Source organism: Microplitis demolitor, chromosome 9 (genome assembly GCF_026212275.2).
Source record: "Microplitis demolitor isolate Queensland-Clemson2020A chromosome 9, iyMicDemo2.1a, whole genome shotgun sequence".
Classification (NCBI taxonomy): Eukaryota; Metazoa; Arthropoda; class Insecta; order Hymenoptera; family Braconidae; genus Microplitis; species Microplitis demolitor.
The window spans coordinates 8,357,137-8,373,338 of NC_068553.1; the positions used below are offsets into that span (position 1 = coordinate 8,357,137).

The 16,202-nt window shown below is 30.9% G+C and overlaps 1 protein-coding gene across 2 annotated transcripts in view; it reads right to left on the bottom strand.

Moving 5' to 3' along the window:
• The window catches only part of LOC103578248 (N-acetylglucosamine-6-phosphate deacetylase), a 64,969-nt gene extending 58,030 nt beyond the window's left edge, over nt 1-6,939 (bottom strand). Inside the window, exons 1-6 of one of the 2 annotated variants that reach the window (XM_014440117.2) lie at nt 6,898-6,939; nt 5,934-6,137; nt 5,587-5,861; nt 5,389-5,518; nt 5,244-5,332; nt 5,020-5,164 (exon numbers count right to left, since the gene is read on the bottom strand). In XM_014440117.2, coding sequence (XP_014295603.1) covers nt 5,020-5,164; nt 5,244-5,332; nt 5,389-5,518; nt 5,587-5,861; nt 5,934-6,129 — 835 coding nt within the window. In that variant the 5' untranslated portion in view covers nt 6,130-6,137; nt 6,898-6,939. Of the gene's footprint in view, nt 1-5,019; nt 5,165-5,243; nt 5,333-5,388; nt 5,519-5,586; nt 5,862-5,933; nt 6,138-6,516; nt 6,742-6,897 lie in introns of those variants that run through there. The other variant, XM_014440115.2, reaches the window with a different exon arrangement.
• Between the last annotated feature and the right edge of the window lie 9,263 nt (nt 6,940-16,202).

The window sequence follows — 16,202 nt, forward strand, 5'->3', positions numbered from 1 at the left end:
TTACTGCTTGATTTGCCTGCCTAGACTGACTAATACTCTTCAATATTTTCCAATTTGGGAACAGAAGAAGGTAAATATACTACAATAACTCTCCATCCTTAGTGGTATGAAATATATTCTGGAACCACTCTGGAACCAGAGTCAGAATGGAACTATACTGATTCTATGGTGATTCCAAAGCGGTTTTGTGCCCTTTTTAAGAGTGGTACCAGACCGAAAGCAGACTAAAACCAGAGCATATCCAGAGTATTCTCAGAGTGTATTCAAAGTAATTCTAGAGTATAAATTCAGAGTAAATCCAGAGCAAATTCTGAGCAAACCCAATGCAAGTCCAGAATGAAACGAAAGTCTTTCCAGAGTAAAGCCAGAAAGTTTTCAGAACGAATCCAAAGTGTTCTTAAGAGTAGAACCACAGCTTAACCAGAGCGAATTTACAGTGAAACCGAAGTGCTTTACACGTGTCCTCAGGGTGTATCCAGAGTAAATTAAAAGTTAAAATTCAGAGTGAATCCCGAAGAAGCTTAACAAATAAAATTTCAAATGATGCTCAATTTTACTTAGAAAAATTATATTTTGGAATCTTCAGAAAACATTTAAAAAATTAATGATAATTTTTATAAAATTTTAGGGGTACCTCGTTTTGCCTCCCTTTCCCTGTATTTTCAAATAAATAAATATAAATGTATGAAAATATTTAAAAAATGTATTTCAAGTACATCAAAAATAGATAATTTTGTTACATTACTTTTTTTATGTTGTTGGTTAAATTAACAATATATTTTCATAATTACATTTTTTATATATATAGTTGAAATATAATTTTTTCATATATTTAAACATGAATAGTCGAGGAGCCCTCTATGATTTTTTTTTATGATTAGTAACAGTCTAATATTTTCCGAGCGGGTTTATTCCTACAAGACGCCCAATTTTTTTGCTTACAACCGTTCTCGGTAATGACATATAATGTAGTGCGCAAGCGCCAATCATGTCATTTGGGCAATGGTAAAATTATTATTTGTAACAACACATTTTTTTTTTTAATGAGGAAGTTATCAATTATAGAACTCAGTTAAACGTTTATCCTACAAATTAGCTGGTTTCATCACAGTGTCCTCTACTTCTCAATACGTAGTATTTATTAGATGAAAAAAAAAATATTATTAACCAGCTCATTTTTCTCTGGTTGGTTACTTAAAATTTATAACATTTAATAATCATATTGTTCTACAAATTAAGTGGCATGTTTTCTTAGTCCGACACTTATAATTCGTCAATCCCACGGTAGTACTTTTTTGATTAGTAACAAGCTAATTTGTACATTTTTCTTTTAAGAATAAAGTATAATACAAAATTCCACTACTATCCTACATAAAAAGTGGCATATCACTACTAAAAATTAAAATATAAAAAAATAAATGCTATAATGTGCTTTCAAAATCCAAATTTTCTTTGAAATTTCAGTAATAAATTCAAATTATGTTAATTATGTTGAATTTTAATATATCTAAGGGGAGGAGGGGCAAAATGGGCCCCTCAAAAAAATTTTATAATGTGTTTTTCAGCTTGTTTCACTTTTTTTCCTTCTGCTTTTTGCTATTTATTTGCTGTGTCTATCAAAATTAAAAAATCTTAAAAAGTTGTGTAAAAGAAGCCCTCGAGAAAACTCAATGTATGTTTCTTGCTTGTTTTATGTTTTAAAACTTTCTGCTATGTATTTAGTATAAAAAGAGTTAATAGTGAAGATTTGGACCTTAAAATAACTTACTTTAAAGTTTTTTGTTGAGTTACTATTCGATTAATTCGAAAAAATTGAGTTATTGTGCTAAAACATATAATGTTTCAAATTAATCCCCCTTCAATAAGCCCTTATCATAAATCTTTAATCATTTCTATTAAAAAGTTTTAGAAAATCGTTTGGGTAAAAAATATTCGTAGTATTTCAAAGTCTAGGCAGCCCATTTACCCCCCCCCCCCCCCAACACTTTTTATGTTAAAAATTTTGGGGGGACCCTAATATATAATCTAATATAATTCATTTAAAGCCGTAAGATAGACGGTGGCGTCCGAAGGTTTACTTAAAGTTTACAAGTCCAATGATATTCATGCTTGTATACTTTGCTACTTGAAATTGGTTATTTGTCAGTTTTCTGGCATCTCGCCTAAAAGTACCTGGAAAGTCTCTGGGAAATCCCTGGGAAGTGTCTGTCGGAGCACTTTCGATGCACTTTCGGAACACTTTCGAGCAGATAGATACCTGTCGAAAACTTGTCAAAAACACAAATTTCACATCATAAAAAATTTCAAATAATAATAATATAATTTTTTTTTGCCCCAGTCTCCCATTTTTCCCCTCATCTCGCCCAAACAATTATGTTAAAAATTTTTGGGGGCTCATTTTTTCCCCAAATATATCGAAGTATCCAAAATTTTAAGGGGGGCCTATTTTGCCCCCTCCTCCACTATTATTATATTATTATATCTTTTAATGATTTTTTTTTATTTCTCATCATTTTTGCAGGACTAGTGACACGTGTCATTTTTAACTTCCCGCTAAGAAAATCGATGATTTTCTAAAATTTCGGGAAGTTATTGTTTTCATCCCGATTTGCAAAAATCAAAATTCCAACAGATGTCGACGTTTTGAGGTTCTAGGAAGCTATTCTGACTGAATTCAAGATGATGTCCGAGTGTATGTATGTATGTACGTACGTACGTACGTATGTAATTATTCTGCAACTTTTGAATGGATGAATCGATTTTGATCGTCGAGGTGTCATTCGACGCAGCTTGTTATTTACTATAAGCACTGGAAATTTGAGCTTAATCGGTACGGGACGTTCGGAGATATTTCAGAAATAAAATGTTTTCAAAAATGTTTGTTTAGAATAACTTTTAATTCGCTTAATGAATTGATTCCAAAATCTAATCAGCTCTATAACTTTGTAAGTCGCGTCGAATGCCACCTTAACCATCAGAATCGGTTCATACGTTCAAGAGAAATCGTTAACAAAAGAATTTAAAAAAAAAGTTTTTTTCAGTTTTTTTGAAATTTCTCAAAAACGTCTTGATAAATCGATCTTAAAATTTGATCAGCTCTAGAACTCAATAAAACGCGTCGATTGTCACCTCAACCGTCTCAATCGGTGAATTCGTCCGAGAGATATCGTTGTAGAAAAAATGGTAAAAAACGTTATTTTTCGAAAACAAAGGCCTACAAAAGTATTTTCGAGCTCGAAGAGCTCGAAAAAGCATTCTCAACTATGATTTCGAGTTCAAGGAGCTCGAAAATGGCGGAAGTTTTGTAGCTTTCCCGCAAGGTCAACTGACAGACCGATTTTTTTTGTAAGACATTGCTATACTCAGGTACAGATTTAACTATCAAATCATATGATATTTTTGTCCTACAGTTGCTGATCAAAAAAGTACTACCGTGGGATTGACGAATTATAAGTGTCGAACTAAGAAAACATGCCACTTAATTTGTAGAACAATATGATTATTAAATGTTATAAATTTTAAGTAACCAACCAGAGAAAAATGAGCTGGTTAATAATATTTTTTTTCATCTAATAAATACTACGTATTGAGAAGTAGAGGACACTGTGATAAAACCAGCTAATTTGTAGGATAAACGTTTAACTGAGTTCTATAATTGATAACTTCCTCATTAAAAAAAAAAATGTGTTGTTACAAATAATAATTTTACCATTGCCCAAATGACATGATTGGCGCTTGCGCACTACATCATATGCCATTACCGAGAACCGTTGTAAGCAAAAAAATTGGGCGTCTTGTAGGAATGAAGCCGCTCGGAAAATATTAGCCTGTTATTAATCATAAAAAAAATCATAGAGGGCTCCTAGACTATTGTGCTGTTCCTGGTTAGATATCTATTTTAGAGTTCTCATATTCTATACTTGACAACAATTCTGGCATGTGTATTCTTCCGTTATTTGACACAGTGACAAGTGCCTGTTCCGATGGTCATATAGTAGATGCTATATGACATTGTGACAACAATGGCTAATATTTTTGTTTTCTTGAATTATTAATTTTTACAATCCAAAAATATAAAATACGTTCCAGGTAATGGCAAAAATTTATTTTTGTATTCAATAAATGCTCTTGAATATTCTACAAATAATGTATTTCGGTAAATTTTTTTTTTCAGTATTTATTTACTCTGAATACCCTCTGGTTTGAGTATGTATTCACTCTAATCCCACTCTGGAAACATTCTGGAAACACTGTGGTACCAGATTGTATTCACCGTGGATCCATAACTGTGTCACTCTGTATCTACTCTGAATACTTTCCAAAAAAGCTTTGGATTTACTCCGTATCCGCTCTGAAAATACTCTGGGTTCACTCTCGAAAAACGGCACAAAACTGTTCTGGAAATACTCTGGAGCCCATATGGTTGCATCGTGTTACCAGAATATTTCCAGAGTGTATCCAGAATACTTTCAATACCGCAAGGGATGCATCTGAATACGATAGTACCCTTCTGTACAATAGAATGAGTCGCAATAAACAGCTCACGCTCCGGCCTTCTACTTTCAACCGTTCTCCTATGTAATTACAAATATGCGTGTAACTTAAAGAATATTCGCCGTATTGACAAAAAATTCTCTGTGTGCGTACTCGAAAATGTGTACATTACGAAAATAAACTTAAAAAAAAATTCTTTTGAAAATTTTAACTATAGGTAAGATTTAACTCGGACAGTTAGTCTACGGGGCGTGGAAATTTTCTAGACATTCCGGGAAGGGGCATGTGAAAATGATGTTTAGCCAGATATGATTTGGTTTGACTAGATCTAGCCATATCGACTCAAATTCAAAAATGAATCAGGTTTGACTCAATTTCATCTAAATCGATCGAAACAAATCTAAGCTATCAAATCGACATATATAACAAAAAATATAATTTTGACATGTCTATGAGTCAGAAGATTAATTAGAGAAATAATGCAATATTTGAGTCAATATCTGTAAGTATTTTTGAAGTACATACCTTCAGGGTGTGTTCGATGAGCAATACGTAGTGCTGCTGGGTGTGTATGAACTCCATCAGCAATGATACCGAAATGAATTTTTTTTGAGGATGAAATTTTATCAGATGTTAAAAGACCGACTAAACCAGGATCTCTATGATGAAACTAACCAAAGATAATAATTGTTAATCACAAAATTATTATAAGTCTTGTGAGTTAAAAAGCTGAAATCTGCTGAACTTACCGGTAGCATAGCATTGAAAAGATGTGTTATGAATGATGCTCCGTGTTTGACAGCATTTTCACCTTGCTTTAAATTTGCTACTGAATGACCTACATATTTTATAATTAAATACTACGTACTATATTTTGGTCATTTTTTTTCTTACCTACGGATACTTTTATGTTTCTGTCACACAGTTCTCTAATAACGTCGAAAGAATTATCGATTTCGGGTGCTAAAGTTACATAAGAAATATTTTCAAGATCTCCGTAAGCATCAATGACTGTTTGGAATCCCTAAATAAATGTTCAAATCATATAGAAATTAATTAATGGAATTCACTAAATCAATGTAAATTACCTACATTATGGAACTGTTTAATGTATATTTCTTGATGTGCACCTTTTTTAGTAGGGCTAATGAATGGGCCTTCAACATGTACACCAAGAACAGTAGCACCATGTTTCCCACCTGGACGTTTTTTAATTTTTGGTAGAATTTTACGATAAGTTTCATCAGATGATGTAACTAAAGTTGGACAAAATGATGTTACACCATGTGCTAATAAATTTTTTGCAACTTTATTAATTCCATCTTCAACATGATCAACATTGTATGAAAAATCAACTCCGAAGCCACCTGTTTTTGAAAACAACCCATTTAATAAAAATTTATGCTGAATACACCTACACATAATAAACAATAATTTACCATTTATTTGAAGGTCGATATATCCAGGAGAAATAATAGCGTTTTGACAGTCAATAACATTTTCGGCTTTAACTTTTTCATCGTAAAAAAGTTTTTCCGGATCAACGATTACTCCGTTAAGTACCCACAAATTATCATAAATTAATTTTCCATTTCTTAATAATTTACAATTATGAAATTGCTGCAAACCATTCATTTTGTCAACTGAAAACAATATACTTAAACTCAGAAAATATGTTACATTTTACATATTCTACTCTATCCTTTTTAATGAGTATTCAGCTATCAGGATTTCTTATGATAAAGATTTTGATAAAAAAGAAATATGGAACAGTAATGATGTGCATGAATAAATATACATATGCATACATCCACACATACATTTGTGTATCTATACATGAAGAATCCCCCATTAAAAGAAACGAATTAAAAATATTTAAAAAAGAAAATTCTAATACTTTTTAATGCTTTTTAATCACCCTTCATATGAGCATTTAACATTGCATATCGATTAGAATCGTTTCTTTTAGTTTGAGATTCCACAAAAAAAAAATTCTCTGTAAAAAAATTGCGTCAAATGAACCTTAAACGTTCATCTATTGTTATCTGTGGCATTGTTGTTTTTACAGACTGTAATCACAAAAAATGCCAAGTAACTAAGATGTGAAATTGGAAAAAAAATATTTTTTTTTGAATTTGTTGAAAATAAACAAATAGAAAAGAAATTATTTAAACGGACTTCGTTTGTATAAATAAAATCAATTTTTAGAAAATATAACTCGGCCAAATAGAAATTTTTAATGTGAATGCACACCAAGTACGTAAAAATGTTTTTTTTTATTTGTATATTTTCAAAAAATTAAAAAAAAATTTGTTTTTAATCTTAAACAATCCTGTTGTTTTTTTTTCAGTCTTTTTTTGTAAAAACATTCATGTTATAGATAACACGGGACAAATGTTTTACGTGATAGTCTTGGGTAGTTTGCGAACGACCTAGGTCGGAAGAGCGCTCCTTTAGGTGAACTATGCGAACTAGTTCGTCGATGATCTTGTTATGTCCTGGGAGGTTACTAGGATCGGAGCTGACGCCACCTCCTGGACAGTGGGCAGTTCGTTGTCACGCGGGACCAAATTTTGAATTTGAAAACAGTGGATAAATTTATTGTTTACTAAGATGATGATGATTATGATTGTTATTTAATGAAATAATTAAACTATGATTAAGGATAGATGTAATTGATAAAATAACTTTTATCTGAAGACTGAATTTTATTATAAAGTATGGATAAAACTTGATCAGTAATAACAGTTGTATTCGTAAAGAGTTCTCGGAGAGAAGTGAAGTTACATCAGACGGCAGAGAGATCTCGGACCTTCACTCTCCAACTTCTCCCCACTACTCTCATGTTCACACTCATGCTTATATGTATATATTCTTATCTATCTATGTTCTTTACTAAATATTATACTTATACATTTATACTTTCTACTAATTCAAATTTAGGATATAAGCTTACACATATACGTTCTTCACTTTATCCATTCTACAACTTCTTATTACTCATTCTATTTATATGTACTTAGATACAATCTTCCAGTTAAATATTCTAGGCTATCAGAGGTGTATTCCTCCATAATTATTCTATATTTAATTATTTAGTACGATTGACATTACTATTTATTGTGAAACATTATTATAATTAATATAATGCTATATTTCTATATTTTCTTTAATTTATTTATTATACGCGTCACTCTTTATTTAATATTAACAGTAATAGTTAAATTCTGGTGAGACATGGTTTTCATTAGTAAGTAACATTTATTAATTATATATTTTCTTTTCTTACTTGTTGATAGAATATGTATTTGTTTATAACCATATTGACGGTTAACTTTAGAACCTATTCATGATTTTTATGCGTATGTTTTGTTTAGGTTTTAAGTATCGGATGACAGGAAACGTTCCAAAACCACTTAACCTGTATTTATATTTCTCTGAATACAAAATAAAGGTTTATCTATCTATTTATTTAAACTTTCTTATAATAAAAATATATAATTTAATGAGTATGTGCCACGACGATTTATCATTTAAATTATTGACTCAATATTGTTAAGACGCAATAAGTGTTGTAAGAAATTAATATATAATTTCAAATGGAATTTAAATGCGCGCTTCTTATATATCTCAAGTTTACTAATTAATTAACAGGTGGAGGCACCTGAGGCTGTTGAGGACATAACAATCTCGCTCTTAGTTCTTTTTATATTTTTTTTAGTGTCGGTTTTACTAGACCTGGCGCTATGTGACCAACCGAGTTATTTACTTTTTCTGTGCGCGCCTTGATATTTCGAGAGACTATCTATATATTAGATCATTACTCAACGAGACTAGCTGTTGACTAATGATTAATATAAATTATTTAATTTTTTCATTTTTACTTAAGTAAAAGATTTGATGTGCTATAAAAAAATGTCAACTTTAATTGCAATAATTAGCATTTTTTAAGTATTGTAATATAATTACGCATTATACTAGAAACGAGACTAGCTGTTGACTAATGATTAATATAAATTCTTTTATTTTTTCATTCTTATTTAAATAAAAACTTTTATGTTCCATAAATAAACTGAACCAGCAATAATCATAAATAAATTTTTTTCTTTATTTATTGTTTTTATTAAATTATTTAAAAAAAAGAACTAATGAACTAAAAGAACGAACTAGTTCGCCATTGGATTATGAACTAAATTGAGCGCTCTCGGTGGTGACCGATTAGGCCCAAGGCTATTACGTGGGGTACCACCGGGAAAGCCTACCAATGAAAGTGGCTAAAGAGCAATGTGGCCAGTGCTGCCAGACCGTGCGATATTTTTACCCCCTCCTGAGGTGAAATAGCATTGAGTGTAATGGCAGGAGGGGGTAAAAATATCGCACGTTCTGGCAGCACTGGATGTGGTTAAATGTAAACCGGCAAAAAGAGAATTTAGCTAAGTTTTATAGTAGAACTATAAAAAATGTACCCTAATAGCACAGTTTGCTTGAGCAGAAGTTTACTTACAAAAGTTTCGTTGAATTTTTCGTAAAATTTCCGTCAACTTCGGACTTCTCCATTTTTTACGACAATTTGTACGCAACTTGCTATTGAATTTTATGTAAATTTACTGCCCGAATTGCCGAATTGGAATGCAAGTTCACTACAAAAGTTGTCGTTAATTTTCAGGCAAATTTAATATCAATTTATTGTTAAGTGGACTTCAAAAATTGTTAAGTATATTTTTACCGTCAAATTGTAGACAATTTTATGTATAAATTTGATTATCTTCTGAAATGATAAGAATGATCATTACCGACTTTTTTTTTATTCGTAAAAAGTTACCCTGGCAGCCAAGTTGGCGTGTTATGTCCTCAGGTGCTTCCACCTGTTAATTGATTAATGAACTTGAGATACATAAATAGGCGCGCATTTAAGCTGCATTTGAAATTTATATATTAATACTTATTGCGTTTTATCAACATTTGGTCAATAATTTAGATAATAAATCGTCGTGGCACATACTTATTAAATTATATAATTAGGTTAAAAAAATTGAACGAATAGATAAGCAAATCTTTATTTTATATTCAGAGAAATATAAACACAGTTTAAGTGGTCTTGGAACGTTTCCTGTCACCCGATACTTAAAACCTAAACAAAACACACGCATAAAAATCATAAAAGAGGACCTTGTTCTATAGTTAATAGTAAATATGGTTATAAACAAATGTATACTCTATAAACAAATAAAAAAAGGAAATCTATATAAATAAAAATCAATTGCTGTTCGTTAGTCTCGCTAAAACTCGAGAACAGCTGAACCGATTTGGCTAATTTTGATCTTGAATTATTTGTGCAAGTCCAAAGAAGGTTTGAAAGGTGAATAAATATGAGTTTAGTATAGTGCTGGATAGCTCAACTGGTAGAGCACTCGGTGCGATACCGACATGGTCTGGGCTCGATTCCCCAGTTCGGGCTATCTATATTTTTCTCAATTTATCTATAAATTGTCGTATTGAGAAGGTTTGCATGTTTAGGTTTCCACTATATTAAATTGGTTTTTTATATAGTGGAAACCAATTTAATATAGTGGAAAGCTAAACATAAAAACCTTCTCAATAAGACAATTTATAGATAAATTGAGAAAAATATAGGGGGCGACAATTTATACTTAAAAGTTAAAATTTCAACAGAAGCGTGGTTCAAAATTTTTTTTGATATTTTTGATCGAAAAGAAATCTAAAAACAATCATTTTTTGACTCTTTAAAAATTTTGTTTAACGCTTTTTTCGCGAAGTTACAGGCATTTGATAGAAAAATCTCTTCATTTTTTAAAATTCGATATTTCGAAAACGATTGGAGGAAAAAATTTGAAAAAAATCATGAAGGCCTCTTTCAACCTATGCTGAAAGAAAAAAAAATCGGAGGTTCAAAAGCTAAATGGTGTCTGATTTGGCATAGAACGCCTCATAGATAGCCCGAACTAAGAATCGAACCCAGATCATGTCGGTATTGCGCCGAGTGCTCTACCAATTGAGCTATCCGGCACTATACTATATTCCGTTCAATTTGATCTATAACTTATTGAGCTACACCGTCCATCGTATGGTATTACACCAATTTAATATATAGTGGAAACCTAAAACATGCAAACCTTCTCAATAAGACAATTTATAGATAAATTGAGAAAAAAATAGATAGCCCGAACTGGGAATCGAACCTAGACCATGTTGGTATCGCGCCGAGTGCTCTACCAGTTGAGCTATCCGGCACTATACCATATTCCGTTCAATTTCATCTATAACTTATTGAGCCACACCATCCATCGTACGGTAATACATCAATTTTATATAGTGGAAACATAAACAGAGTTGATTTTTTTATTTTGCTCTACAATCGATTGAGGCAGTAGGAAGTCTGCCGGGTCAGCTAGTACATAATAAATAAATGTTATTTATAAATGAAATCCATATCACAAGAACTTAACTATTATTGTTGATATATAGTTCTATATTAAACAAATAGTGATTCGTATAATAAATGAATTAATAGAAATTTTGAAATATAGCATTAGAATAATTATAATGATGTTTTACGATAAATGATAATGTCAATTGTAACGAATAACTAAATATAGAATAATTATAGAACACACCTCTGATAGTCTAGAATATTTAACTGAATGATTGTATCCAAGTACGGGAAAATAGAATATAAATAATATAAGTAATAACATAAGAAGACGTAGAATGGACAAAGTAAAGAACGTAAATGTATAAGCTTATATCTCAAATTCGTATTAGTAGAAAGTAAAAATGTATAAGTCTATTACGTAAAAAACTAATATATATATATATATATATATATATATATATATATATATATATATATATATATATAAATATATATATATATCTATGTATTTTGTATGAGCATAAGTGTGAACATGAGAGTAGTGGGGAGAAGTTGGAGAGTGGAGGTCCGAGATCTCTCTGCCGTCTGATGTAACTTCACTTCTCTCCGAGAACTCTTTACGAATACAACTGTTATTACTGATCAAGTTTTATTTATACTTTATAATAAAACTCAGTCTTCAGATAAAAGTTATTTTGTCAATTATATCTATCCTTATCTATAATTTAATTATTTCATTAAATAATAATCATAATCATCATCATCGTAGTCAACAATAAATTTATCCACTGTTTTCAAATTCAAAATTGGTCCCGCGTGACAATGAACTGCCCACTGTCCAGGAGGTGGCGTCAGCTCCGATCCTAGTAACTTTTCAGGATATAACAGGCGAGAAACTGGTGCCCAACTAACAGCCGTATTATGTCCTGTGAGGTTACTAGGGTTGGAGCTGACGCCACCTCCTGGACAGTGAGCAGTTCGTTGTCACGCGGGACCAATTTTGAATTTAAAACAGTGAATAAATTTATTGTTGACTACGGTGATGATGGTTACGATCATTATTTAATGAAACAATGAAGTTATGGATAAGGATAGATGTAATTGATAAAATAACTTTTATTTGAAGTCTGAGTTTTATTATAAAGTATAAATAAAACTTGATCAGTAATAACAGTTGAATTCGTAAAGAGTTCTCGGAGAGAAGTGAAGTTACATCAGACGGCAGAGAGATCTCTCATGTTCACACTTATGCTCATACAAAATACATAGATATATATACATATATATATATATATGTATATATATATATATATATATATATATATATATATATATATATATATATATTAGTTCTTTACGTAATAGACTTATACATTTATACTTTCTACTAATACGAATTTGAGATATAAGCTTATACATTTACGTTCTTTACTTTATCCATTCTACGTCTTCTTATGTTATTACTTATATTATTTATATTCTATTTTCCCGTACTTGGATACAATCATTCAGTTAAATATTCTAGACTATCAGAGGTGTGTTCTATATTTATTCTATATTTAGTTATTCGTTACAATTGACATTATCATTTATCGTGAAACATCATTATAATTATTCTTATGCTATATTTCAATATTTCTATTAATTCATTTATTATACGAATCACTCTTTATTTAATATAGAAATATATATATTAACAATAATAGTTAAGTTCCTCTGATATGGTTTTCATTTATAAATAAGATTTATTTATTATATATTTCCTTTTCTTATTTGCTTATAGAGTATATATTTGTTTATAACCATATTTACTATTAACTATAGAACAAGGGCCTATTCATGATTTTTATGCGTGTGTTTTGTTTAGGTTTTAAGTATCAGGTGACAGGAAACGTTCCAAGACCACTCAAACTGTATTTATGTTTCTCTAAATATAAAATAAAGTTTATCCATCTATTTATTTAACTTTCTTATAATAAAAATATATAATTTAAAGAGTATGTGCCACGACGATTTGTAATTTAATTTATTTACTTCATATTGTTAAGACGCAATAAGTGTTGTAGGATATTAATATATTATTTCAAATGGAATTTAAATGCGCGTTTCTTATATATCGAGTTTACTAATTAATTAACAGGTGAAGGCACCTGAGGCTGTTGAGGACATAACAAAATACCCACGCCGGGATGGGGACACTTTGCCAACAAAATGTCTGTCTAGTCTGAAATTTACAAGGTTGGCAGCAGTGATAGTAAAGGGGAAAGGGGGGATATTAGCAAAAGTTCATAAAGGAGTTCATAAATAGAGTCATGAGTAATAATTGGTGCCATTGGAGTAGCGTTTCGGAAAAGTATTAATATCAAATACAAGTACTATATTTAGATAAAGCAGATTTTACAAAATAGTCTGCAAGTTTATTAATAGATGACATATTCTCATTGTCATGCTGCCATTTTTTTTCAATAGACATCGATAGACATGAAATTGTCCGCATGAAAAAGAAAAAAATCCTTAAATTTCGTTAAATATCAATATTTGTAATGAAATTTATGCACTTCTACATGATTTCTATCACGAACAAACAGTGCAAACTTGAAATTCTGATCTATGCCATTTTTTACCGCCAATTGAAGAGATAGATTCTAGCAGTCAATTCTGATGATTTTTGATAGGATTCGTATGAATCTGATTCAAATGCGAATTTTTTTAGTATTTAACTGTTGTTTATTATGATGCTGCGGTTATTTTTCAATTGACATCGATAAACATGAAATTGTCTGATTGGATAACAGGGAAATACAATATTTTGCAAAATTTCAATTTTCAATAGGAGCATTTTGTAGTTCTACACGATTCCCATCACGAACAACCATAATAGTGACTTTGCATTGAAATTGACTTTTATGCTGAAATTACCTGAAATCTGCTGCCCGAATTTGCTGACATCTTCACACCAAAAGTCGAAAATCAGAATTTGCGGTAAATCTTTTTCTTATTCAAAGGTAAACTTTTACGAAAAAAAAAAAATCGGTCCTGTTCAACCTTACCATTTCAGAAGATAAGCAAATTTTTAGATACGATTGTCTACAATTTGAAAGTAAAAATATACTTAACAAGTTTTCAAGGCAAATTAACGATAAATTGACTTAAAATTTGCCTGAAAATTAAAGACAACTTTTTTCTTGCCAACTTTTGAAGTGACTTTGTATTCTAATTTAGGCAGTAAATTTACGTCAAATTTAATAGCAAGTTGCATACAAATTGTCGTAAAAAGAGGAAAAGTCCGAAGTTGACGGAAATTCGATGAAAAATACCACGAAACTTTTGTATTGTAAACTTTTGCTTAAGCAAACTGTGCTATTAGGGAAGTGGGGAGAAATTAAAATTCTAAAGCATGTCTTTTTTTGACTGCCAACCGGAGAGTTAAATTCTGGCAGTCAATTTGGCAGTTTTTTTTATGGATTTTGTTTCTTTTCGTTTCAATGCGATTTTTTTGTGTATTCATGTGTTGTTTGTCTCTGTGCTGCGGTTATTTCCCTCGGAGAGAAATTGTAGCATATTGTAATATTTCAATATATTTCTGTTAGTGAATTAACAATTATTATTTTTTGATGTGCATCGATAAACATCCAACTGTTTATTCGAACGATAAAAATAATCATATTGTTTTGCAAAATATTAATGGTTGACCGAAATATTATGTAGTTTTGCAGGATTTTTATCATGAATAAACTGTGATAAACTCGAATTTTGTTGTGCATAATTTTTGAACGCCAATTACAGAGATAATTTTTTGTAGACAATTCAGAAGTGTTGGTGTATATTTTGCTCGCTCTTGTTTTAAATGTAAAAACGAAATCTATCCTGACACTTTCACATTGTCTGCCAAAAGTGAAGGCCCCATTTGGCACTCGAAAGTGATGTATAACAAAATTCGTAATTAGCACAGTTTATTCATGATGGAAATTATTCAAAACTACAACATTTCTCTATTATACATTAAGATCAGTTTCGAAGTTAGGTGTGTGTGTGTGAGAATGTGTGGCGTAGATAAATGCATGTAAAATAAATTGGGCGTTTTCTCAGGAGGGTAGGGGATGAACCACGCCTCCTCTTGACTAACTGGGGTATGTCGACCGATACATGAAGTTAGTATTATGGGCGTATCCTGCTAGCCTGCATATGGGAAACCGAATGTTTGAATAACCTGGTTATGGACTAGTAGTATTTCTTGTACTTTTGAGAAATAAAAAAAAAAAAATCGGTCTATCGGTTGACTCTGCGGGCCAGCCCTAAAACTTCCCGCTGTTTTTGAGCTCTAGGAGCTCTGGGTGCTCGAAAACATTTTTGTGAATACATTTTCGAGCTCTTCTAGCTCGAAAATACTTTTAGAAGCGGTTGTTTTCGACAAAAATCGTTTTTTACCATTTTTTCTCCAACGATATCTCTTAAAGGAATAGACCGATTGAGACGGTTAAGGTGGCAATCGATGCGTTTCATTGTTCTAAAACTAATCAGATTATAGAATTGAACGATCGAGCCATTTCTGAAAAATTTTTAAAAAACTGAAAAAAAAAATTTTTTTTTTCTGTATTTTTTCTATATCTTAGAGTCCATTTGATCGATTGATTTAAAATTTTCAGAAAAGTTGACGGCCAACAAGCTCTTTCAATTGCCACCTCAACCATTTCAATCGGTCAATTCATTAAAAAACATATGAAGAGTTTACATCCATACACATACACACACACGCGCGCACACACGCACACACACACATCGCTCTGAAAAAGTCTGAATAGCATCCTCGCACCTTCAAACATTAACATATGATGAAAACCCGGTTTTTGGAAATTGGGGTGAAACCAATAACTTCCCGAATTTTTTGAAAATCGTCGATTTTCTTAGCGGAAGGTTAAAAAGGACAGCTATTGCTCTATGGTATTTTGAAATATAATAAAATGTTTTCTTACTATTGAAGAGTTTACGTATACTTATAAGCTATTTGACATCGTTTTCATACGTATATATTCTCCGTGACATCAGCATTGTAATTTCAGACCTTTGTAAGCACACATTTGGTCATTAAATATCTCTATTTTTTTTTTCTTGTCAAATGTATCTTAAATATTAAAACACAAATAATTATTTAAAAAAACAAAAAAAAAAAAAAGGAAGTGTCAAGTACCCTAAAAACTCTTTGAGGCAAATTTTTTAAATTCTAATCCGAATGATACATTATTGCTATAAAATTGAATAGTTTATATTGTTGAAATGACATACACTTACGAGACTTTTTTACAAGACCTATTTA